The 27,203-nt window shown below is 38.2% G+C and overlaps 1 protein-coding gene across 16 annotated transcripts in view; it reads right to left on the bottom strand.

Annotated features, from left to right (window-relative positions):
• Positions 1–27,203, bottom strand: part of prkag2a (protein kinase, AMP-activated, gamma 2 non-catalytic subunit a) — a gene marked incomplete at its 5' end in the record, with an annotated part of 51,478 nt that overhangs the window by 10,399 nt on the left and 13,876 nt on the right. For 8 of the 16 annotated variants that reach the window (XR_013796380.1, XM_079602385.1, XM_079602377.1 and 5 more), the window contains 4 exons: positions 2,399–2,480; positions 4,212–4,321; positions 7,961–8,012; positions 10,936–11,132. Coding sequence is in view for 14 of the 16 variants with exons in the window: in XM_079602385.1 (XP_079458511.1) it covers positions 2,399–2,480; positions 4,212–4,321; positions 7,961–8,012; positions 10,936–11,132 (441 nt within the window). Of the gene's footprint in view, positions 1–2,398; positions 2,481–4,211; positions 4,322–7,550; positions 7,789–7,960; positions 8,013–8,101; positions 8,693–10,935; positions 11,133–19,674; positions 20,080–27,203 lie in introns of those variants that run through there. The other 8 variants (XM_079602378.1, XM_079602380.1, XM_079602379.1 and 5 more) reach the window with 7 other exon arrangements.

Genomic DNA, 27,203 nt, shown 5'->3' with positions numbered 1-27,203 from the left:
TTACAACATTACATAAACCCTGGCAGCCGACTTCTGGACTCTGTGGCTAAATCAGTGCCGGAAGAAAGAGAGTTTCTGAGACGCTCACACCAGCACAGTGTAATCACTCTCTTGATTAAAAGGCGATGAAGGGTGCAGGTGTATTTTTATCTGCTCCTGTCAAGCCGGCCCACATTGTGGCCTCAGTCTTAATCAGCAAGAGAAGAAATGAGGGATTGTGGGGCTTCAGGACTTGAGCAGTGGCAGAGACCCTCCCGTGGCCTCACGGGATTGTAAAGTGTCCATCGAATGCGCACTTCAGAATCTCTGAGAAAGTAGTAGGTAAATCGGGGACTTTTCTCTTACTGATTTTCAAATACTATGTATTCGGACATGCTATTCTTTTGGCATACTGATTTTGCAAACTATATAGCAGGGAAGTATTACATTTTGGACGCAGCGCTGGTGGGCGGATGGTGTTGGTCTTAAAAAAACTTACTTCATATTGTAAGCCCTAGAGTTGGTAAGTCTGATTTCATATGTGTACACTGGTGTGTGTAAACCGTCAGCACACACATCTGACATCACTAGTTCATGAAGCTTCATAAAGGAAGTGCGCTGTACTCAACTGACAGTGTGGATTTACAGAACAGCATCATATTTTCCTGATCACCATGCAAATTATGAATTTTTCAGCTGAAGAGGTTTCTATAAGCATGTGCTGGAGCCGTCGTGGTGATTGAATTAAGCTGACAGAGACTCCTAAAAGAGCTCTCAGAGGTGAGAGGTTTCAAAACCCTGCTAATTAATATCACGGTGAGTAGACGATGACAGAATTGAATTTTTATGTGAATATCTCTTTAATAATAACTGTGTTTGTGCCTGAGCCTGCAGGAAGGTAAGTGACTCAGCACTTCAGACACACTCAAACGGCCCTTTATCAACACTGAGAGGCTTATGGTAGACCAGCACAGATCAGCAGCCTCGGGAGAAGCAGCAAATCTACCGAAACAGCAACAGCTGGCCACATAAAGCAGGAAATGTGAGGCTTTATGAGGTTGAGATTACATTTATAAATGCATCATATTTATCAGATATCTGACACAGTCTTTACAGAGGCTTGATAAAGACTGTAGTATTGTGTTTTGGTGAGCTGTATCCTGCAGGCTGTTGTGATTGTGTTATCTCTTTAGAGAGGACAGATACTGTCCCTGGATACCTCAGAGGACGACTATTTACAGTTAGATATTTGATATTTAGTGGAGACAGTCACATTGCATGGTGTGTTGTGGATCAGTCTGAGTCACTCATGAGTTTCCTCTCCCGGTGACTCATTCATTCTCTGGGGTTGGTGTTGAGAGGTTATCCCAGCATGACTCCTTCATAATGAAAGGACAAGGTTTATAAGATGAAGGCACTTAAATTGGGTTATAGAGATTTTTTTTAGATCAGGACTAAATGTTTTTACCACCCGTGCTGATGTAATTTAGGACTTGTCTCTCTTTTTTATTTATTTTTTTAGTCACTTAAAAGGAACAGTTCGCCCAAAAATAGAATAAAAAAAAGAAAATAGAAAAAGAATGATTTTTTTTTCTTGAGCAACAAAACAGCATATTTGAAAGATTTCTGAAGGATCATGTTACACTTAAGACTGAAGTAATCATGCTGAAAAGCTTTATCACAGAATAAATTACAGTTTAAAATAGCCATTTTATATTGTAGCCATTGTTTATATTGTAATAATTCTTCATAATATCACTGTTTTTACTGTATTTTTTATCAAATAAATGCAGCCTTAGTGAGCATAAGAGACATCTTTAAAAAAAAATACTTTTTTTTAACTACCAACCCCAACATTTGCCGAACGGTATTTTAAATATAAGTAAATAGCGAAAGTGTCATTTCCACCACACTATTTCAGAAAGCTCTGAAGGTTTCCTAATTCTGCTTTCTAATCTGCTAACTAATAGAAACCATTATTTCACTTCTAGTGGAGCCAGAGGCAAATGCTGAGACTCTGGTCAGCACACGCTTCTATTTCGAGCAGGTTTTGTCATGGTAACAGATAAGACTCTAAATCAGAGGACCGCTGAGTACAGTGGAGGGTGACAGGGAGGATCATCTCCAGTCTGAATCTCTTCTAGGGCCACAGAGATCTGGATGTATATGTTACACTCCCTTAGAGAGTCTGCCAAAGAGCAGCTCCACTTACAACCCTCGGTTTAAAAAGCCGTAGATAAGGAAAACGCTGTTGGAAACCGATAAGACGATGGTAACCAAAGGGTACTACGAATTTTAATACCTTTAAGAGTTTTTACCATCAAAGATCAGGCTGTTGTTCTTACAAAAGGGATTCCTGTCACCCGTATCAAAATGTGGTGGTTTTTGTACTCATTATCATACCATACTTGATACTTACCCACAAAACTTTGTTTCTTGGTCTCCCACAGAGGGGCTGCTCGGACCCCATTGGCCACCAAGGCAAAAAATGCCTTTTTAACCTAAACAGAAAAGGACAAAAACATACGTTACATCTAAAAATCTATTTTTCCACACCAATAAGCAGTGACAAGCAGAGGGCGCTGTTTACTCCAAGCATCTCAGATTAAATGGGAAAAGAAATTATTTGCCTCCAAAGGTGTGTCCAAGTACACAGTATGCACTCAAGTATGGAGACTAATTACACCTTTGAAGACCTTCCACCAAACCATGTTCATTCCCGTCTAAGCATTCAGCCACAGACATAATACATTTAAGGTAGAATTCATGAGAAATTTCATATGGAAAATCGACAGGTATTGCTTTTTTATCCAGCAATACAGATTATTTCAAATTTCCAAGACAAGTGTCCAATAAACACTTCTACTTTTAGACACGATAACAATATGCATTGTGGATAGTTTAACAATAGTGTTAAATCCGAAAAAGTACACATAAAAATACTACAAATAATGATATACACAAGTCTTGACACGCAAAGCTGGGGCCACGCTTTCATGCAGGAATTCTTATCTTCAAGCATAACTATCTCCTCGCCATAGACACTCCATTGCATGGTATGATAACTTGCTCAACGCATGAACATAACCTGAGGTGAGCGACCAGGCCTGTATGAACCTGTAGAGTCTGTGAATATTTAATTCCAAGCCCTTAACAAAACTCTGTTATACACTTTGGCTGGCATTGTTTACAACAGGCATACATCCAAATCCTAAATGACCGGAAACCACATGTAATCCTGTGGAATTCTTCTATCAAAAAATGTTGTAATCATTAATACTAGCTAAAGGCATCTGCAAAGCCTTTCTTGCATAGGAATAAATTCCACCAAGAAGGATTTGGGCGGGCCGATCCTTTCAAACACTGTCGATACTGCCATGGAGCTAAACAAAGCATTAATCATGGCGTCTCACAGGCATTCTTAAATAAATCATGTGAGCCTCTTTTCTGCCTCCTTGGGTGATGTTCCAGCCCAATCGGAGATTATTAAACTTTAATCGAGTCATGGCATGGAACATAATGAGACGTTCCCCAAGGCTGGCACTTCTGATGTATGGAAACTGTTCTGAACTGGGTGGCAGGGGTTGACAGCTACTATATCAATGCTATGAGTCAGTGATCAAGAACATAGACTTGGATCTTCTGTCCAAAACAATCCCACTGCAGCCAGCAGCCCTGAGGCCATTCATCTAGAATTTATCATCAAATATTTACACATATCGACGTATTGACCCCGTGGGTCCCTGCACCACTATTGAACATTACAAGCAGACCGCACAGATGCTGATGGAGGGGTTTATGACAGCACGTGCAATACTGGAAACATATGTGCTGATCTCACAGTATGTGATATGTGTAAAGCGCTGTGTGGACTCTACCGGGAGAACAGGAGACAAAAACGTCAATATATGGTGTAACAAACCACTGGGAAAAGAAACGAGACATATCAAGACAGAGTCAAACAGGGTGAAAAGAAGCAGGATTATAGACATGAAACTGACTCCTTTCTAGAAGCTGCCGCATTTTGATTGACTAAAGAATTATTTGACATGATTCTAATGAGAATGTGTTTTTAACAAGAATAGTGAGACGAGGGGGGAAAATGGTGGAAGATTATTTTGTACTTTTTTCATTAACTGACTTTGAGAAATGCATAATTTTTTAAGTCATGGATAACATGTCTGACAGATGTCTTATTTGTAACAGAAACATCTAGATTCTAGAGCACTTACCTGCAGCGTTGTGTCAAAGACCACTAGCTTGGAGCTGGTAGGGACGATGTCGTAGCACTTATGTAACTTCATAAAACGCATGTAAATGTCGCTCTCGGATTGTTCAACAGCTGTAAAGACACCAATAAAAGAAAACACAGTCACTCAGAGAGCAAGTAAGTATGTCAATAAGTTGTTGTTAAGCACTAAAAGGCTGAAGAACTGATGCAAATCAATTAATAAACATTAAGCTGCACAAGCTTCGAAATACCAATATTCCTTACTCGGTGTACAGATGGATGAAAATAGCTGTTGTGATAAAATTAAACAACGTTTTCCTACACACATATCTCACATTCAAAGGTTTATCATTTGGCTGCAAGATCTTGATGCCCAATTCTGATTTGTTGTTGACTATATCCGTTTTTTTATGACCATGTTCTTTTAAAAGTGATCCATATATCCAATAACTGCATTTACACAATACACTTCGCAAAACAAGCCAAGCTAGATGTACTGGCTCAGAAAAGCTTATGCTGAAAAGAAAACACACACACACACACACACACACACACGAGTAGATCTGGCGGGCATGACACAAATGTGTGACATGAATCCACTGAACTGTGGACTCTGATGTCTCTCTCTTGTTGTTCCTTTCAGCAGCATCCGGCCTAATGTCTCCAGTTGCCATGGTAATTCTTACAGTAGTATTCTTAGACACTGAACTGATTCTTCTGCAGTTGTCTAGACTAAAAACAACACTGAAGTGAGAGCTTTTTTTGTCAAGACTGTAGGTGCAGTCTAGGATTTCTCAGGACGTTTCAACAAACATTGATCAACAAGCCTATGGAGAAAGCAGCTCTTATTAACAGTAAAGTCTGCAGAGTTGTGTTCGTAAACACTTGATTGACAGTTTCCACCTAGAATCTGTTTTTAACCACTGCTTTGAGAAGGTTAACATCTGATCCTCAGCTACGGTGTAATTTCAGTAAGCGATCGACCTCAATAGTTATTTCACTATGTTGGGCCACAAAAAGCAGACAGTACAATGCGTGTTGACAGACACAGTGTGGTGAGGTTAATAAAAGGTTCGAAGTATTTCTCACCATCGCTTCAGCTCAGCGCAGTTTAACACTATTGCTATTGTCAAAGAAGCTAGCATTAGCTCATGGAAACGATTTAAAATAGGACAGTCCAGCTGCTGCTGCTGCTCAGTACTGAGTGGATGTGAAAAATAAAAGCAGAAAAGCTTGCAGCTGAGAGAATGTGTACTTTTTGATACGTATATGCTACTTTTGACATGCTAAGAAAACATGGAGTGTACATGAAAAGACAAGCCTGCAAAGAGTGAAAAAAAAACTTAATGTGGCGATTTAAAAAAAGAAATCCAGACCAATCTGATATGGCAACAGGCTCAACCAATGAAGGGAGTTTGGGGTGTCAGGCATTATTTTTCTTCATAATTCATTACGAGAACAACAATACACCCATTTTAGTGCAGGATTTGTGATAATCATAATTTATAGCTACCAAAAAAAAAGTATTATCCACAAATAAGCCCAAACAAATGACAAAAGAAAAGCTCCTCAGAAAGTCTGTGTTTGGATCTAACACAACCAGAGGCATGACACTTTGGCCGATGTCCACTTGGCTATTCAAAGAACTGAATTACTGCAGAATGAATCTTTTGTTTGTTGAAAAAATTCTAGTTTTCACATGCTATTCGAGCCACACGCCAGGCCACGCTGGAACGCTCCGGAACCGCATACTCCAAACCAATGCCTTCAAGACATCATTTAATGAAGGCGCTTCAAAAACTAGCACATGCTATTAATACTTCAAAAAGCACACTGCCCTTTGCATGTCTTCAACAAGGCATTAGATAGGCTGCAAATTCTAAGATATTATTTATTATATTCCATTAGCCTGCAAAGCAGGGTTTTAAAATATGATTTTAAATGATTTGGTCACTCAAAAATTGCGCTTTTATTGTGCAATACAGTGTACTTTTTTAGCAGCGTTGGTTCCTGAGGTCATTTTTTCCATTCATTTCTACCATATAGATTTTTTTTTAAGTCTTTGTAAATGTTATAAGCCATGAACCAAGCCAACAAGGTACGAGGTGAATCTTAGCATTACAAACTTTGATTTAAAGCAAAAAGTATCTCCCTGAAAAATCTGAAAAAAATACCAAGGTACAAGAAAACTGCTTTAGTGATGACAATACCACAGTCGTGCACTAGAAGTATTCAATAGTTTTTTTTTGTCAGTAAACTGAAACTAAAACTGTTTAAAATCATCTTCGGTATTTGAAATAAAGCTGAAATAAAATATAAATTATAACTTAACACAAAAAAAACTTAAAACTTTTGCACAACTTAAAACGAAAAAAAAAAATGCTGAATAGAAATGCTGATTTGGCAACTGACTAAAATAAATAAGTTTAAGCTAAAGTGCTAAAAATTAATAAAAAATAAAACTGAAAGAAAAAAATACAGCTGAAAAGAAATATTCAAATAAAGTATTTGTATACTCAAAAAAAAAAGATTAATTCAAAAATCAGACATTGGTGCTCCTCGTGAATGGGAATAATACCTTAAAATGCAGTCTGTTCTTTTTGTGAAAAATGTAACTTTTTTTAAAGTCTTTACTTTTTGATGTGAAGTGTGGGAGAAGGTTTAGAGGGGAAAACCCTCAACCTCAGCATGAGAGTTAGATCGGAAGTCTGCACGACCTGCTTTTCTGGAGGGTGTCCGCTCTGTTTCCACAAAAAGGTATGGGTACAACAGTCGAAAGAACAGCAGCAAAAGTCTTTGTATATAATGGTAAGACTTGCACTGCCAATGCCAGATCAGTGTGGTATGCTCGCCTCATATTGCTGGGAAAACCTTGCCGGAGGCAAAAGCACTTCACAGGAAAACGTCCGCTCTGAAAACAGCTTCAGGGCTGGTTCATAGCCTTCGCACACCATTCCTTGTTAAGTCAAGTTATGATTATGGGACTGATTCCTTAATAAAACTGCAGCCATAAGCTTCTTTAAAAAAAAAAATCTTATCACATTAATGAAAAACATTCTTCATAAATGCTTGAAATGACTGAGCAGCATCAAAAATAATTGATATATTCAATTCATAAAAGAATTCTGAAAAAAAGTATCACAGACAGTTTCCATGAGAATAAGCAACACAACTGTTTTTAACATAATAAACGTTTCTTGAGCAGCAAATCAGAATTTTAAAATATATTAAAATATGTTGTGCATTATTAAAGACTGACTGGGTTTCCCCACAAACAGTCTCATTATTTAAGAGATCAAAATCTGTAGCTGAAAAAGGAATACAAATAGTTGGACATTACCCTCACCCCTGAGGGACTCCTTGGCGTGGGTGAGGCGTCTCCAGCCAATAGCAGCATCTGACGCATCTACACCCAACAGGTTAGAAATGACGAATGGGGATCCCGACACATTACTGGGATGTCCAGTGATTCCTACCAAACAGCCGGATTTTGAAATCGATACACTGTATAAAACGCCATGCCACACTGATGCGCCAGAAATGACCAGGTGACGAGAGGAAAATCAGCATCGCGTGATTATACGCGGGTTAGATTATGAACGAGATTAAAATAGACTACCCCTCAAGTGCGAGGATGAATAAATAAATCAGCAAAGGATATGATAATGTCAAGACATCGAAGCTGCTGAGCCAGCTGGTTCAGGAAACGAAGGTCGCAACAATCACGACATATTTCCTAAAGAGGCTTACCTTCATCCTCGAGATCGAGTTTCTCCAGCATGTCTTCAGATAAACCGTGGACCTGGAGACAGAGTGACAAGAGTCAAGAACAGTCGAGGCGATCTCAGGCTGCCCTCCCGTCGCGCCGTACACACACACACACACACACACCGGCAGACAGACGGTGAGGAGAGCGCTGAGATCGGAAGTTGGCTGTCAGAGTTTAATAAAGATACAGTAGACAATAAACGGAAGCAACGCACACTGAACTGTTTCGGGGGGGAATATACTAAGTGCTCATGTTTTCGGGTCCATCGGTCCTTGTAGGGACAGTCGGTGTTTGCAGGCGTGCTCCGATTGTGTACCCGTACATGTACATCCAATGTGAAGTCAGTGATGAGAGACCCTCCCCCTCCGGCTTTTTGCAAATGGACTGTTCCAGTTTGCTGCAGTCGCGAGCCGCCGACGGCCTGACAGAGAGTGTGGTAAATCAACTATTCCGCTTACTCATTTCTTGTGTTATTTGTAGTAGACAGTGTGCGAATATAAAAGCGAGTGGAGACAGGCTGTCCAAACTGGCTGGTGGTGGTGGTGGGTGGGGATTTTGATTCATCCGAGTGAATTAAATCTTTCGAATCTGTTAATTAAAGGGGTGGTATAATGCCCTTTTCACAAGATGTAAAATAAATATCTGATGTCCCCAGAGTGTGTATGTGAAGTTTTAGCTCAAAATACTCCACAGATATGTTTATATAGCATGTTAAAGTTGTCACTTTTTGAGGGTGAGCAAAAACGCACAGTTTTTGTGTCCCTTTAAATGCAAATGAGCTGCTGCTCCCGGCACAGAGGGCGGAGCTTCAACAGCTCGTTCTTAGCAGGAAATTTTCAAAAACGTTTAGCCTTTTACTTTTATGTTTATTTATGTTTAAACCGGAGTCATAAAGATGGAGAGACTCAAGAATAAGTGACAACATGTAGACAACACTGAATGGTTAGTTGATGAATTCATGTAGCTTATGTGTAGTTATCTTCTAGTCGTTCTAGCATATTTTGTCTTGATAATCTATAAATCGCATTCCCAGGGTGGGGTTTATGTAAATTGTAGGGTTCCAGGAATGTCGTGTAGTCCCTATACCAGCCATTTGTTGTAGATCTTAAAAAGCAATTTCTTTAAAAGAAAATATCTCCCTTTGCTTTGAACTTTGAGCGTTGTAACTTTGCAGATGTTGTTGATGCTCAAACAGCAATATTACACACTGACTAAAGTTAGAAAAGTGACCCCCCTTATTGTGCTTATGGTATTTATTTTTTGAGTGGTTTTTAAAGATTAAATTCTCTTAATCTTGTCTAAAATGTATTTCCACGTCTTTGTGTCCAAATTTACTCTGCAACGCACAGAACGCTTGTCCATGCAAATAATGTCTTTAGAGCAGCACAACGTGTGCCACATCTGGCCGTGACACTCTTTCTTGGCCGCTTGTGTCTTTTTCCATCTCTCTGTCCCCTTAACGGCCCTCTTAGATCTAGAATGGAACCAATTTAACATACATGCTACAGTATACACCTATAGAAGAGGTCCAGCTCCATTAGGCTACTAGATATTTCACACAACTGGATTTGGCCTTTCCCAGAGCAACATCTGGCATGGAGGGTAATTAAAATGAACTGTGCCCAAATTCCTGCCTGATGAATCAGTGGGTGTGGCAGTCTGAATAAAACTGGAGCTCTTGTAAGACAAACAATCTCCCCATGAATATACAACAGAAGTAAACAAACACATAACAGCCGTGAGAAAAAATGTCAGTTCACAAATCTGGGGAATTCAAAATAATGGCAATGTTTTACACACTGATACACATGTACGTACAGTAAGCGAATGAGACCCGAAGTGTGAGAGAAGGAGTAAAGATACAGTTGATTAAACATCTGCAGAGTGCAGCCTTGGACCTCTGCTTAGATCAGCGGGCAGGAGGCAAGGACAACAGCATTGCAGATGGTGACTGCTGTATTGATTTTGGCTTGTGAACGTGATAAACGGTCAGTGGGTTGAGTCGTAAAAATCAGATTAGATCCATCGACAGGAACTGGCGAGTTGTGAAAGCTGCTGTAAGGAATCTTCCAGATTTATAAAGATAGATAGATAGATAGATAGATAGATAGATAGATAGATAGATAGATAGATAGATAGATAGATAGAATATATTATAATAATATTACTATAATTTAGTGTCAAGGTATTATTTGACCATTTTTTAAAAATAATAAATGTAATGTCTAATAACATTAAAGATTATTCAGGTTTTACAGTTCATTAATTTGCATAATCTGCATGCATTCTTTTAAATGGCAAAAATCTTGCTTTAAAAAAAACACTCCTCAAAGAGCAAGAGCTGATCCTTTTCTTGTACAAAAACAAAATTCTTAAAGTCCACATGTAGTCAATAATTGTATCCCTTAAAACTTACATAATTACATATTTATACGTTGTTTCCTTCATGCCTTAAAATAGTTTGAATGTACTGTAACTACACCCTTGCCTCATTTACTATACGCGGTTCTATGAATATTCAAATTAGCCCCGCCTCCACTCACTCGCACCAGCTCAGAGATCAGCGTGTTGACGATCACACGTTGACATGATTTACAAGGTAGTTTGTGACGTCAGAAACACCAGCAATTTCAAACCACCTTTCTGAGACTGTCTTTGGCTCACTGCAGTTTTTCGGAGAAGATACTCAGCAATGGTGTTGACTTATGAATGTGCACACGGTTTGTCTTAAAGCATATTAAAAACACCACATAGGCACATAAACAACATCAAAAGCTTGATTTTCACCACAGGGGGACTTTAAGCCTTAATCATTTCTGCCAGGCTGTCAGTGTTAGTCTTTGTCTTTAATGTTATTTGTGCTTGTATTTGGTAATTACAACTTAACATGAATCACTCCACGTTCATAAAATGAATGATGCTGAAAATTGCTCAGCATCCATGTCAGATCACTCACCGCGCGTGAGGTAGATAAATGTGCTGAGTACGGACTGTGCGGTGGTTTTGCAGTAGGCGGGCTGTGGTGCTGTCCAGTGTCGAGGGGGGAGGACGAGGAACGCTGCACGGTGTCATTCCGACTGACTTCCTGAAGAAACGCAGAACTCTGCTTGGACAGTTGTGTTGGAGTGGTGGGTGATGAGGAGATCCCAGAGGCTGTACGAACAGAGAGAAGAGAAGACACATCAGATATCCATTTGTCTGTCTATCTATCCATCCATCCATGTTGGAATTCAATTTGATGTTGCTATAATATCAAAGAAATTACACACTGCACCTTTAAAGGTGCTGTATGGAGTTTTCAGCGGCATCTAGCGGTGATGTTTCAGATTGCAACCAATACGTTTACAAGCATGTGCTCGTGCGCATGCTTTCTTTTGTTTTGTTTTATTATGTGGAGTTTGTGTTGGAGTCTGTGTTGTGCTAGTCGTTTCCTAGTATTAGCAGACTCCATGTCATAAAGTTGCAGTGTCGTCGCTGTTGAGTGCAAAGTCAGTAGACGAGGCGAGAGGCGAGACGCTCGGGAGCGCGCATGCAGGTCTCAGTCACGTCACTGGATTTCGCGGCAAATCCGACCCGGAGCATCACATAGAAATAGGAATACTTGCTTTCAGAGGTAATAGCAAAACCCGCCAAGTGGATCATTTTATTGTGAGATTACAACCCCTTCACACACAGGTAATACAAAAATAATAATTTTAGTAGAAAAACTCCATACAGCACCTTTAAGCTATTATGGCTGATACTGTGCACTCTGCTACAGTGTTTCACTGTATCCCATTCCCTGCCTACTGTACGTAGGATGATTAAGATCCCAGTACCTGTCGTAAATACTGCGGAATAGAACGGGCTAAGACCGCAGGCAGCGTGGAGAGCAGAGTTTTATCACCTCATTTTACACTTCATCTGCTGTTGTAGATTTCACGCTGTGATTCCTCAGGCTCGGCGCTCCATACTGCATTCAGATCACAGAAAATGCTTCTCAAAGAAATGACCGAAATAAACAACACCACTGTAGCGAGTCTGGATGTGTTTACTCGGTCACTGAGGCTAGAATCATTCCAACATGGCAACTTCCCAAACATGACACATTTGTCAAATTTCCCTCAAGTGTTTGTAATTGGCTTGTCTGTTTTGGATACATGCTGCACGTTCATTGGCTGTTAAATGATCAAATCAATCTCATTGTGGGCCCTCTAATAGCATTTTTGTGATTGCCTCAGCTCCCTGTTGTTTGAGTGTGACCCAGATCTGCATGCCATCCTCTCCCATGGCTGGATTCGGTTGCAGGGCCTTCTCACGGAGAGGTGTGTAGAGGAAACTTATTGAGTTTCTGCTTTGATGAGTTGATAAGAGAGTGAAATGTAGCACTGCCTGCAGAGTTCAAGATACCATCAGCGAAGCCAATGGGGTAAGAATATATTTCCCATCTATCTATCTATCTATCTATCTATCTATCTATCTATCTATCTATCTATCTATCTATCTATCTATCTATTGTAGGTGCAAAACTGCCAAGTGAATTTGATTGATGAGCATATTTGGAAAAAAAGATAAGCGTTTATCAAGCGTGAAAGAACGATCAAGGAATCCATTATAGATGTGCAATGAGAAACGATTAACAAGCCATCCTGACTACCTCAAGTCACTGCACCAAGCCATTATCTTCCCTCAGTCGAGACCACATGGGCATGCCCATTGCTGTTGAATGAGTAAAGAGCTTATTTTATAGCAGTCAGGCATCAGCCCAGTAAACACAGCACATAATAGGAAATAGACGGAAGGGGTGGGGGAACGAAGAGGGAGCTGAAAAAGAAGGGCTCCGCGATGATGTAATCAGGATAGCAATAGCCCCACACCCTATGCATCCAAAGGGACTTTATATTCCCATTTTCTGCACAAATCACAGAGATCATTTACCGTCAGGACCACATGAGTCACATGATCACTGCAGCTGCAGCAGAAAGTGTGCTGGATGTGAATGATGGGTTTTGCACAGCCAACGTAGTTCCATACGGTTCCTAGACGAGCAGAACACACCCAAAGGCCATACTTACAGGCCTAATAAAATTAAACTGTCCTCGTGAGCAAGACAAGTGGCATATTTATGAAGCCATATTGCTATCAAATCATTTTAATATAATTATGGATAATAATCAAATCATAATAAGGCTAGGAGACAGGCTTGGTCCAGAGGCTTCATGCATCCTTATTGGATTATATCCAAAACCTTGTTATGTTCGAAACATTTTAAGCAGATAAATACCAAGGTGATTTACCTCAAACGTAATTGCTCATTTTAGAAGCGTTGTCTCCATTGCATCATTAAGATGACATGCGCTTTTCATAAATGACCAGGACTGTGAATCACATTTAAAGCCACTGAGGCCGATTTACCGGCTGAGGAAAGAAATTCATCTTGAGAAATGTCTGTCTTTTAGCTTATTTAGCAGGAATATCAAGCATTTATCATCCTACAAAACATGTTTATGTTTCATCTTATCAAATATGACATTATGCTATGAGTCCACAGAGACAAGTATGAAGAAAAAGGTACGATTCCATGCAGATGTTGGGAGAAACTTTTAGATACATAGACACCAAAGGTATTTCCTCGCGCAAAAAAAAGACCTTTTTTATTTTTTAAGATTTCTTTTCTTTGGAATAATGTGCACTGATGAATGAAAGTAAACACTGTCCATTTTGATTTTGCTTTGACTGTAGAATTCGACTCTGTAAACTTCACTCTGTAAAGATAGCACAATCCTGCACACACACTGCTGTCTGCCCTTCCTCTGCTGTCCTCATGAACTTCTTTGATGTTTGCCCAGCAGACAGAGGTTAACAACATTCATCCTCAGTGACCGATGACCCTTGACCCAGGGTCAGATAAGTTAACACAGCGTTGCACACTTATAACCCTACTCAAGGGCAAAAACTTAATCAAGTGAGCCATGACAGGTAAACCAATATTCCAAACACAAATCTTAAACTGCACTTGACATTATTTTATAGGTGCAGTATGTGATATTGACAGCTAGTGGTTGAAATGGGTACTGCAGTCCAAAGTCCAAGAGTTGTTTCTCCTCCAGATTGAGCAACAGGGATGAGCGCAATTGACAATGGAAGGCAACGAACCAAGTTGATGGAGCTTTAGATGGATGCTGAGGCTTAGAAGGTCCGGTAGAATCTGCCATCTTTGATAGTTTGTTTGTTAGCTTCCGTGGCTAACAGTACACTGTGTTTTCCGACAAATTGCAACCTGGGGTGTCGAAATACTATTGGGTAAACCGGCAGTGGGCGGGACCACACAGACCAAAACAAAAACATTTCAAAGTAGAATAACTGGCTGTAGCATTGTTTTTCGGAGACACAAGTGTGAACTTAGCATGTTTACTAAATATCTGCAAACATATTTTGTTATTTTTTAGGGATGCACAATATATCGGTCACCATATCGGTATCAGCCAATATATGTTCGTTTTTAATGGTATCGTTATCGGCCTGGTAAGAACATTTGGCCAATACATTAAAGCCGATAAATAATGGATTATTTCCTCCAGCTGAGACACTTCAGATGTGAAGTTCACCATGATGTTTTTGAATTGTGAAATATGATTGGAATCACTTTGAAAATTAAAATAACGTTAAGTGCAACATGTGCAGCACAAGTCTGTCATATGCTACATAAAATTATAATGAGAACTTTAAAATTGTGTGCTTGGGACATGGACTTAAGTTTTTGTAATCAGGCTCTCAAAAATTATATAAAGATTTAGATTTACCGGCCAATATATCTATCGGTTATCGGCTTTTAAATATAAAAAATTATCGGCTATCAGCCAAAATTTTCGGATCGGTGCACCCCTATAGTTTTTTGGTGCTTTAGTACAGTCAAAAAATGACATACAGCACCTTTAATGTTTGTTAATTCACACAGTAATACAAGTAATACATAAAGTAATACAACACCAACTACACACTCCACAGCGGCCTGAGCATGGTCAAATCAACCAGCACTGACCTCTTCATTTGCCTTTTCTGCCTGCCAGTCTTTTACATGCACTATGTTAGCTGAGTAAACGCATGCATTATGTGCTTTTTGGTACTGATGTGCTAAACTAGATCAAATGTTTCATAGTGCTGTGGATTTTCAGTTAAGTTCACATGTGGGTAAAGATTGTGAGGATATCATTAGACATGCATGAGATCAAGCACATTCTCTAAAGGTAAAAATAGCTGTGCAGAAAGGATAGCAAAGTCGTCTTAAAGACATAATACAGACAGAGATGTGGATCTTATCATATTTCCAAGGGCAGGTCTGGATAAGCGAATTGAGGCCAGTAAGCGGAGCAGCGCCCCCTAAAGATATTTATGCAGAACTGCATATGGTAAAAACTGGGACAGCTGAATTACAAGCCATCAAGTTTTTTTTTTTTTTTCAGTGCTGTGTTATTATTTTTTCTAGCCATCAGGCTATTTCTCTGAATATTGCATGAAAATGTATAATTAAATGCATATTTTGATTTTCTCTTTCATTTTTACCATAATCAATATCACTTGTGATACATAATGAGATAATTTATAGCTGTTTGTAACTGAATTAAAAAAAAAATTTTTATCAAAGATTATGAATTAAAATATATTATTTAAAAAAAGGATGCAGTATAGATTGTATACTGCAGTATCCAGTACGCAGTAGTATTTCTTTTGGAACAACGCCAATGTGTCCTGTAAATCAAAGAGCATTTTCCCGAGTTGAAACACAACGATGAAGATGCAACCGGAAGCTGCTAGATGCTTTGGATTGTCTCTTTGCCTGGTGACATTCATCCATGTGTCACAAAGTCCAGGCTGTTCTCCCAGCAGGCACCATCTACATTGTCATTGTGACGCCTGTCAAAATCAATAGGATGGCATTTTCTCATGCAGTGTGTGTGACAATTCACAACACGTGAGAGTTAGCGCTTGATACTCTCATTTTCAGCACACAAGCAAAACTCTGATCTGATCCGAGGTTTATTTTTAGAGGCTAGTCTTTATATTTGCATTCTAGTCCAGAATCTGCCATTTCAAGGGTGCAGAGGCGATTCACAGATCCTTCATCACACTCGCTAGGACTCTTTTAGTCCAAAGAGACAGTTTTTTGTATTGGCACTGTAACCCTCATTGCTATGTAAGTTAAAAGAAAAATGAATAAATGAAAGACATAAATAAAATATGGTTGCAGCCAGGGTGTTACAGGTGTTCTGATAGTATTTGCCATGTTGCTGTGTGGTTGCTATGTCATTATTAAATTTTTATTCACTTATTTTACTAAGCCTACATTAGGCTACTTACTATTTTTCAAAAGTTTGGGGTCGAAAAGATGTTTGTGAAAGAAGTCTCTTATGCTCACCGAGGCTGAATTTATTTGATTAAAAAAAATCCAAAAAGAGTAATATTGTGACATTAAAATTTTATTTTTTCAATCGCAATATATTAAATATAATAAAATATATTCTATTTTTCATATATTTTAAAGTGTAATTTATTCCTGTGATGCAAAGCTGAATTTTCAGCATCATTACTCCAGTCTTCATTGTCACATGATCCTTCAGAAATCATTCTACAGTACTATGCTGATTTAGTGCTCAAGAAACATTTTTTAATTGTATTAATGTTGAAAAGAGTTGAGTGGCCTACCATTTTTGTTGTGACGATACAGTTTTTCAGGATTTTTGTATGAATAGATATGATTTGAAATAGTAAAGACTTTTATAATGTTGCAAAAGCTTTCTGTCACTTTTGATCCATTTAATACATCCTTGCTGAATAAAAGTATTAATAAATAAAAAAAATATTACTGCTTGCCCCAGTAATACTTAAATGTGCACCATATTGTTGCACTGTAAAGTGATGTGTGAATGTCTTGTTTATTTTATTATGGTCATCGAAAGGAAAGAATTAGAATGAATGGGCGTGTAACAGGTCTCAGATCAGTGAGATCAGGATCAGGACATCAGATCAGGACATTCTCCAACTGGCATTTGCACTTTGTCTTGACATTTTCAGCCGCTAACTGCTAATCTGTGTCTTTCTGTCATCCATCAGTCTGTCAGCTTTTCAATATCACTGTTCACAGAGGGCAAGTATGATCCACTCTATTTCCCCTTCTCTTGCTCTCTCCCTTTCCTTCCTGTCAATCGTTTTTCCATCCGCTGACTGTTAGATACCGAGCAAAACGTGATCTGTTGGTTAATGTAGGTAAATGGCTGGTTGTAGTGCATACACTCGGATACAGGAGCATCTGCCTCATACGAAGCACAAGATGCATGTCTATGTATACACTGCCATTCAAAAGTTTGGGGATGGTATGTTTATGAAATAGGTCTCTTATGCTCACCAAGGCTGCATTTATTCGATAAAAAAAAAAAAACAGTACAGTAAAAATAGTAATATTGTGAAATATTATTACAATTTAAAATAGCTGTTCTCTAATTTTGTTTATTCTTATGATTGTACTCCAGTCTTCAGTCACATGATCCTTCAGAAATCATTATAATATGCTGATTTGGAATTATCAATTATGAAAACAGTTGTGCTGCTTAATATTTTTGTTTCTTTGTGGATATTTTTTTTCAGGATAATTTGATAAATTGAAAGTTCAGAAGAACAGCTTTTATTTTAACATTATAAATGTCTTTAACTGACACTTTTCATCAGTTTAATGCAACCTTGCTAAATAAAAGTATACTTTCTTTAAACAAAAATATTTATTTAAACTTGAAACGGTAATGTATTGTGAGACAGAACAGGTGTGTCAATCAACTCATACAGTAGCTATATTTGTATAAAACGATTTACTGTAATATAAGAATGTGGTCATATCACCCACCAATAGCCAAATTAAACCAAATTAATATGATGAAAAGAACAAAGGAAGCCAATTTCGCCTTTAAAAATGTAAGTTCGACATTATATCATTATATCAACATTCAACTGGGACTAAAGGCTCAAGACTTGTCTGTGAGACCGAGGGATAGTTTCTTATTTTAAACTCTCTTATTTTAATCTCACAATTACCTTTTTTTTACCCCAGAGGATGAAATAGGCTTAGAACTGGTCTGTGACATACTGCAGTGACATCACTAACATTTCCAAGTGACCAAAACACATTATCACACGGCAGATGTTCATTCCAGAATGCACCGTTTAGACCGGCTGTTAGAGGTTAACATGAAAACAAAGAATAAAATGTCATTTAATGAGTATGTTTTGTTTGTAAGACCAAATTTGCAGCGGCAAACCTCTGTTAGCCCTTGATATTTCCTCCCGGCACCATGTCATTTTTATATTTTAATGAGTCCCACTGAAACTCACCCTCAGCAGACTATAAATAACAACTCCCATTATTAATATCACAGGATTAGCCCTTCATAAACCCGAAGAAGAAAGAACATCCGATTTAGAAGTCACACAAATCTTATAACAGCTTTAATGGTTTTGTTGATCCACATTGCAGACATGCTTATTGTTGGAACTTGGCACATTCCGAACAAAATCACCGATTTGGAAAGCATTACAAAATACATATCTTAACACGAGAAAGTCTAGCGGATCTGGTAATCATATTGCAAGAGGTTTAATTGACAGATCGCACTGAGAAATGAGTTCTAGAGGCTTCTTGTCATGAAATTCACAAGTAAAGGGTTCTGCTTGCACTCTTATTGTACAAATCCATCAACACACAAGGGAAATGAGACTTTTCAAGTTTGAGATCTGAATGCATCGACAAATATAAGACTAAAAGTTGAAGAAATATACAAGGTTTTTTTCAGAAGATATGACGTAACTTCATATAAAGATGTTTCACTTTTCAGTTGTCAAAAAGAAAGATTTGAAATGCCTTAGACACCAATAAACATCTGAATGTCATTACATTAGATTAAAAATATCAAACCAAGGGCTGGTTTTACAGACAGGGCTTAGATTAGTTCATTTAGGCCATTTAAGTAGCTTTTAGAAAAAACGTGCCTTAGAAAAAAAAGCATTACTGATGTGCATCTTGAGATAAAACAATGGGAGTGACATATTTTAAGATCTGACTGTACAAGTTTTTTTGCATTTTAGTGTGGGACTTGTAATGGAAATTTTACATTTAGATGTGTTCTTTTACTTTTAGATGGGTACAACTTTTATTAACATTGAAGATTCATTTGATAATATCCACAACAGACTATAGGCTTAAGCCTTGTCTGTGAAACTGTGGGACAGTCTTGTGCAAAGAAATTCAATTTTCTCATCTCTTTCCGCAATTATTTTTTAGTAGTGATTTTTAGTGAACATTAAGTTCTCCTCAAGTTCACACAGGTGTAGTTCATCATATCAACTATGAACATGTTAAACATAAAATACAGAAAGCAAAAAAAAAATCCAAAATGTAATAATTAAATATAGAATATGGTTGGAAGTCGGAAGCCCATTAAAGTGAATATTGAATATGATGGAAAGTCTATGGAAGCCCATTTCCACCTGTATAAAAAAGGTATTTGCAACCTTGTATTTGCGATCTGAAAATTGTACCTATTTTGTATGTCTTGTTTTAGGCCCATTTGAATATTTTTATTTACATATGAAATGAAAAAAATGAATGAAATGAAATCGCATGAAAAAAAAAAACATGTAATTGCAAAATAAGTCTTAACTGCCATCTTACTGGTTCCCAGGAGGCCGTGGGGCTCTGACTGCCGTCTCCCTGTCCGCCCCTCTTGGTCCTTGCGCTTTTTGATCCCTCTCAGGCTGCTAAATCGTTTCATGGATGGCGAGGGCGTGTGGAGAGCCTGTGGACAGTGCAATAGGTAATGCCGTACCCATAGACGGTGCTGGATCTCTTCAGTTACCTCCGGGCCTTGGATCAGTATCACCCAATCTTTGTGCCAGATACAGGTGCTCTTCAAGGATTATTTCATGCTCTTCAAAGTCCTTCCTTCAGAGTTCTTCAACTTCTTTTTCTTGCTTCTTTCTTCTGAATCAGTGGTCGGCCGGCAGCAGATTGTCAAGTGCAGCGGTGTGTACGCCAGCATGTGTATGTGTGTGTGTGAATGCAAGCCTTAAAAACAGCATGTGTAACAGTGAGACTGTACAGTGAAACCGACCCATGCTTGGTTAGGAATTGCTGGTGATTGGTCAAAGTGCAGTAAACCACGCCCACTCATGAATATTCAATATACTTTCATCACTGTCTAGTGAGGCAAATTCACTTTGTTGAAATGAAATCTTCTAATTTCATGTGGTCTCTGACTTCCTTTGATTTAGAGTCAGTTGATTTGAATAAAATCACATTAAGGTGGAAAACAAAGTCAGGGGACCATAAAATAGGATTGAACCTTTCCGAATACTTTGCCAAACTGAAATTAATTCAGCACTGTGGGAGAACATTCCTTTTTAATGCAAGAAGTCTTATTTCTATAGGTTCATTAGTGGTGCAACCAACGGTTTAAAGAGTAATACATAGATTTGTGCAGAAAATAAGTTAATTTTGTATGTATACACAGACAGACAGACAGACAGACAGACAAGTAATGAAACTTCATTAAGCTCTGAAAGGTGTTCCTGCATTATTTATTGGTACTGTACATGTTTGCTCTACTCTGGCTGTAATGTAAGCTTACCTTTCCTTAAAATAGATGCAGAAAATAACAGAGCAAATCTGTATCTTTCCCTGTAACAGAGCAAATCTGGAACTCTCAATAATGCCCTGGCGAAACCCAATATCTAGGTCATTAAGGGTCTTCCATTCAAGGAAGAAAAACAATCTCGGTGACAATCACTTTAGCTAATGAATTCATGTCCCTGGTGATAATTGCCATCAACATCTGATCGCCCCCTTCTTCCTGTACCATCATAAACAAATCATTCTCTGTCAGTGCACTCAAGGCACCAAATTAATCACCCTAATAGTGGGTAAAGTCACACTGCCAGGCTTGATGCCAAGAGATACTTGCGTAAGCAGAATTAGATGGGCTTTGAGTAATCACCTCTCATTTTCCAAACTCTCCGCTGTCGTTCCTTGTCAGGGGCACTTAGGGTCCTGCTAAGCACTTCTAAAGACGCTCATTTTGGGCCCAGAAAGTGCCTTTGGTGAGAGGGGAGCAGCTAATTCCTTCAAAATCCCCTGTGCTTTGACGTCTTTAAAGTCCCAGGGTCAACAGGACACTGGAAAGAACATGGTGTTGTTTTTTAGGACAAAAATGCAGTCAGCTTTTTAAAAAGCTGCATCTCTTGTGCACTCTAGACCACTACAGCAGATCTGTTCTTTAACCTCGCGAGCTGCCTATGTGACTGGTCCTATACTCACATCACTCCAAGCGGCATAGGCGTAATTGTATGGGGGGACAGGGGGACACGTCCCCCCCAATATTCAAAGAAGGACAATTTGCCCCCCCCCCCAATATTTGATCATACTGTATGATTGATTATGCGGGCAATATCGATGTCCGAAAATATAAAATCCCGGCCGGTCTATTTCCCAAATCCATTCGACTGGCCTTACTTTCAGATTTGGCGCTCCTAGCTCTTCTTCTGTTTGGTTTCTCCTAACTCACTGACGGTGCACGAGCTGCTAAAGGTATAGGGAAAACATGACATGGATTTCAGGAGAAATAGGTTTTTGTTTTAATGTATAGTAGGCTACATGAACAAAAACCTATTTCTCCTGAAATCCATGTCATGTTTTCCCTATACCAATTAGCAGCTCGTGCACCGTCAGTGAGTTAGGAGAAACCAAACAGAAGAAGAGCTAGGAGCGCCAAATCTGACAGACATTTGGCTATCTATGAATGGTAAATATCCTGTATTTGGCTGACATAATCCCTTAGATAACGACCAGGTGAATTTCACTAGAATTTCGAATTGTAGAATTTGTGAATTTCGACTGTAATAGGCCTACTATACACAGCTTGTATGAATGGGAGGGACTATTGTATTGACAAGCTATAGCCGACAGCTAGCTAACGTAACTGTACGTTTTTTCTCTCTCGATACCATCGTATCAATTGATTTTGATTAATATGCGCGAGGGAGAGAGAGAGCAGACAGCGCTCGGGTGAGTGCGCGCGCGCGGCCGGGGCTCGCTCGCTCTCTCTCTCTCTCTCTCTCTCTCTCTCTCTCTCTCTCTCTCTCTCTCTCTCTCTCTCTCTCTCTCTCTCTCTCTCTCTCTGCCCTGTCAAGCGCCCTGTCAAGATGTGTCAAGAATTTAATTGTGATGCAAACATATTCTTCCTATTTTTTTATTTTTTAAATACAGCATTTTGAAAATAGGACATAGGCTACTGTATGAGCCTACATTGGCCTACAAACTGTATTTATTTTATACAACGGTTAAATTAACAATAAAGTTAACATTTGTGTGTTACTTTTTAGACACAATATTGTTTGTTTCCACCTTTATTTCGCCGACGAGAATTTCATAATGAAACTGTAGTCCAACAGACAGCGATTTTTTAAAAAAAACTGAAATCCGCGTTTTGAAGGAATCATTTGATTCAATGAATGAATGAATCGGCAAATCGGTTGAATAAATGACTCCAACAACTTGCTTATTAAGACAGTGACTTACTGCCACCTACTGGCGGGTTTAGTTTCATATTTAATGAATAGCTTTATTTATGCAATTGCACATTAAGTGTAAATATATAGTAATGCCAGTTCGGATGCCGCTTCTGTGTCACCTCTGCACTGCAAGGATGGATTTTTATGTAATTATTTAATTTGTCAGTGGTGCTGTGTTATTCTAATAGAATTTAATTTGAATGTTAGAATTTGACATAAAAGGTGATGCATACCTCTAAATACGTTTAGAAATAATTTCCATATTTAGGTGAAAATGTCCCTGGAAATCAATTTAAGGTGGAAAATATTGCCCCTTAATAAAAATGTTAATTTCGGTCACTACTGTAAACTGACCACTGCATAGAATATGTTAAATATGAATATCTTCGTGAGTCTGCTATCAACAACAGGCCTAAACCAGCCAGGGTACCAGTACAAAATCAGTAAAATATCATCTAATGGTATTATCAACAAAACTTTGAAAATATAGAGATATATTTTTGTTAATATTGCACACCCCTAATGTACAGTATTAATTTTGATTTCTTCAGGTCTTAAAAAGGTCTTAAAAAGCCTTAAATTTGACTTAAAAAAATTTGCAGATACCCTGATTAGTACATAACTGTTTTACTATCATTGCTCAAGACTTGATGTTAGAAAATTGTTATCCTGTAACAGTAATGTAATCAAAATGTTTATAGCCACTATATGTTTATAGAAGAATATAAGAGAGAGATCATGGCCGCTTTGTTGTCAATTCAGGCTTGTAATTGATGCCGATGCTGTAAACATTACAGGGTGAGTATACGTTGGTTTGGCGATCCGATGTAATAAAATTCCTTGTTGTGTTATACAATTACAAACATTCGGACTCTGACGTTTATTTTATTTTGATTAAAAAAATGTGTGCATGCGCCAACACAAAAAGTCCCACAGCTGTCCCCCCCAATGTGTGATTGACAATTTCGCCCTTGCCAAGCGGGATTCGAAACAGAGTCACCGGCATGGGTGGCATATAATATAGGCTACATATAATACACATTTTAAAATGTATTATATTTGCTGCCCAAGAAACATTTCTTCTTATTATCAATGTTAATTCTAAATATTGTTGTGGAAACCATACATGTTTTCAGGATTCTTTGATGAGTAGAAAGTTCTAAAGAACCGCATTTATTTGAAATAGAAATCTGTAACATTATAAACGTCTTCTTTACTGTTACTTTTGTTCAATTTAACGTGTTCTTGCTAAAAAAAAAGAACGTTCCCAAGTTTTTTAACTGTAATGCAGGCATGTCAACCAACCTACAGTATAAAACTTTTTTTTTTACTTTACATATTTCATTATATTTAATAAATGAACTTTTCTGGACTTTAAGGAAAGGTCATTTTTGTTTTCCAGTATCCATTTCCTGTATTGAATGTATTTGAATTGCAATTCAGTAAACTCTTCTTCCTATCATTCCAATTCAACTTCACTCTCAGAAAAAGGTACAAGATTGAAAAGGTACATCTTTGTACTGTATTAACCCCTAAAAGGTGCATAATAGTAGCTGGAAGGTACATATTAGCACTTTAAGATGTACATATGGGTAACTTTTTGCTTTTGTACCTTAGGGTACTGCCTTAGTGACAGCTTTGTACCTTTTTTTCTGAAAGTGTTCCTGTGGAGTGTGGCTAATTCTATTTCACACTCATGAACTGAAAGGGAGCCAGTTCTTCAGTTCGGAACTCTGGCCAACCCATGTAGCTTAGCAACACGCTAACATCAAAGTATTGTGAGTTATATCTCTCGTGTGGTGTGGATTGCTGCCCAGTATGTAGAGTGGTCCAAATCATTCACTTATGCGGTTCTGTTTCAGTTGGCACAGGCTAGGCAGCAGACATCCACAACCAACTGACCTGCTCTTATATGGTGTCAGTGCTGGAAAAGCTTTCCTATTCCATTTGCCTGATTTAATAAGCTTTCATGTGAGAGCGAGCGATGCCAAGTCACTGGACATCTAAGAATGGAGCGCTTTTCTACTGTAGGTCACCTTGTACTTCTGGAGTCAAGCCAGATTAACTTTTCCAGTCAGTCTCACCAAGCCGACATAAAAGAACTAGCTGCGTCTCAGCCAAAAAGCTGTGCTTCAACACACCAAAAGGACTGAAGGCGACTGTTAACTAGAATGTGCGTTCTGCGCGTATAAGGAAATAACTGTCTATATTAGCAGTAGCAAGTCTATATTCGCCATTTAAAAAGGGAAACCGAAACTTGGATTGCAGATATACAAATGTAAACAAAGCAGCGCTTGCTTTCCTCATTCGCTAAACTGAACAACCAATCAAAGCGATCAAACGACGCAAAGGCCGACGGATGCCAATTCAACAATTTTCTCAAGGACTTTAGAGAAAAGAAGGTGGCAGCCTATGAAATGGTATAGAAAATCAGTGCAACACATAATGGACGGACAAACAGACCACTTTTAGGGTCCTTTTTGAAGGCCATACAGGTTTGGACTGACATGTGAGTGAGGTGTTGACGGCAGAATTAACACGAAACTGTTCTCAGAGGTCAGAGATGCACGTTTCTGTCAGTGAGAAATGTTCTGAGATCGCCACAACAGAAAAGACACGTGAAGACTCTTTCCTAATAAAGATATGCCCATGTTACATCTTTTGACAGGAAATGATGTGCAAACATGGCCGTGCTCTTTGCATCCTCTGATCCAGGGATGAACAGTATTCCCAGATAAGGCCTGAATGAGGGTGAGGAATCCACTGGCACAACGACAGCACTGAGACATTCCTCAAACATTATCTAGATGTTATCCAGATGTTTGGTTACATGTTAGAAGATGAAAATGGCACAATGATGAAAACTTTCTAGTTATGTTGACCACCAGCCTTTCATTTAAAATTATTTCTGTAATATAGTACTACTATATTTAATTAAATCTGGTTTAAAGCTTTAAATTGATTCATTTTCATTTTAAATTTTTCAAAAAGATTGAAAAAAGTGATTCACTTTTATGTACTAGGCCTACTTTTATTATTTCATAAAAAATGTGTTTAGTGAGAAACAAACAAAATAAAATAAAATATACAATTCTAAAATAAAAAATAAATACAAATAAAATTATCCAGTTTAAAGTTTTAATTAAATTATATAAATTAGCATTTGAATAAAAAAGTGAAAAAAGTCATTTAAATTATTTTATTTATTTCAGGACACATTTACTTGGCAAGAAAGAAATATATAATATTATTTAATATAATTATTATTAATAATGTTTTTTTTTTTTTGTATATAAATAAGACCTACGAGACAATTGGCAGGTGAAGCTCTCACTAATGCCAGCCGGACGTCTGAAAAACAAGCATGCATTTTCCCAGTGAGATTGTCTCTGTGTGTGTAGATGGAAAAAAGAGACGCAGAGGCAGGAGCCTGAATATTTCAGCAGGGTCAGATGATTCCTAAAGGGTTCTTATCACTCTCTCTGCGCTGACAGAACCAACCCCTGCTCTCCACACATCCCGGCCTAAAATTAACTCTTGTCTCTCACAGTCTGGATTACATAACAGCAGCGCTGGCATCAGCTCACAGCATATCATCATAGGACCAGTGCTGCTGAAATCTTTGGGTTATACTCCTTAAAGGCCCGTTCAAACCCAGGATGATAACTATAATGATAAAGATATAGTTCTAAAAATTGTTCTAAATATAAAATAATAGTAGAGTCCACACACAAGTATAATGACAAGCGATGGTTGGAATCACTTTCAGAACTAGCCTACTTTTTTTCCAGCGGACATTGACAGCCAATCAGAATACATCCTACTTTAAAGAGCTCAAGCATTTAAAGTGACAGGAACTGCAACAGTGTGGACGCTATATTGTTATAGACTACAGTACACAATATAGCGTCCACACTGTTGTAGTTCCTGTCACTTTAAATTAATAGTTTACTTATAGTTATCGTTCTTGTGGGCCTTAAATCATCCTGAATAGTCTAAAGGACATTAAAAACACCAAACCTACAAAACAGTGACCAGCAATTTACAATACTGATGTACTAGAATTACTAAATAAAATGCATAGAAATACAAAGAAATTAAAATGACAAAAGCAGATAAAAGTACTAAAACAAAAATAAAAACTGAAAAAATAAAATCATTTAAAATATGAATAAATGCTATAATAGCATATTAAAATAATAGCACTTCCACTGTACTAAAAAAATATATATCATAGTAATACCATGGTACTTTTTTTAACTATAAGAGGCATGGTGGCATATAATTATCCTGTCTATGTTGTAGGCCTATTAGTATACCAACTGAAACAATTATAACTTTTATAACCATAATTATAACATGTAGGCTACTTCTTCTCTTTACCCATAGATGGTGGTAAAAGAGCAATAATGCCTTTTTTGGTCAGTATAGAGGGCATCGTGTCACACAGATGAACTCGGACAGTGTGTGACAGTCCACTGCTGAGATAAGGCTCTGCGACTCGGTTCATCGCAGGCATCTGTCAGCTGGACCCCGAGCACACGCTGTTGATCTAACCGTTGCCTGGCGACAAGTGCTGTGAGTGAGTCATTGTGAATCAGCGCTCTGGGTCTCAGAGCTCCTGTGGTGAAGTGC

The sequence above is a fragment of the Phoxinus phoxinus genome (genome assembly GCF_949152265.1).
Source record: "Phoxinus phoxinus genome assembly, chromosome: 24".
In the NCBI taxonomy this organism is placed as follows: domain Eukaryota; kingdom Metazoa; phylum Chordata; class Actinopteri; order Cypriniformes; family Leuciscidae; genus Phoxinus; species Phoxinus phoxinus.
This window is presented reverse-complemented; position numbering and strand designations above follow the sequence as displayed.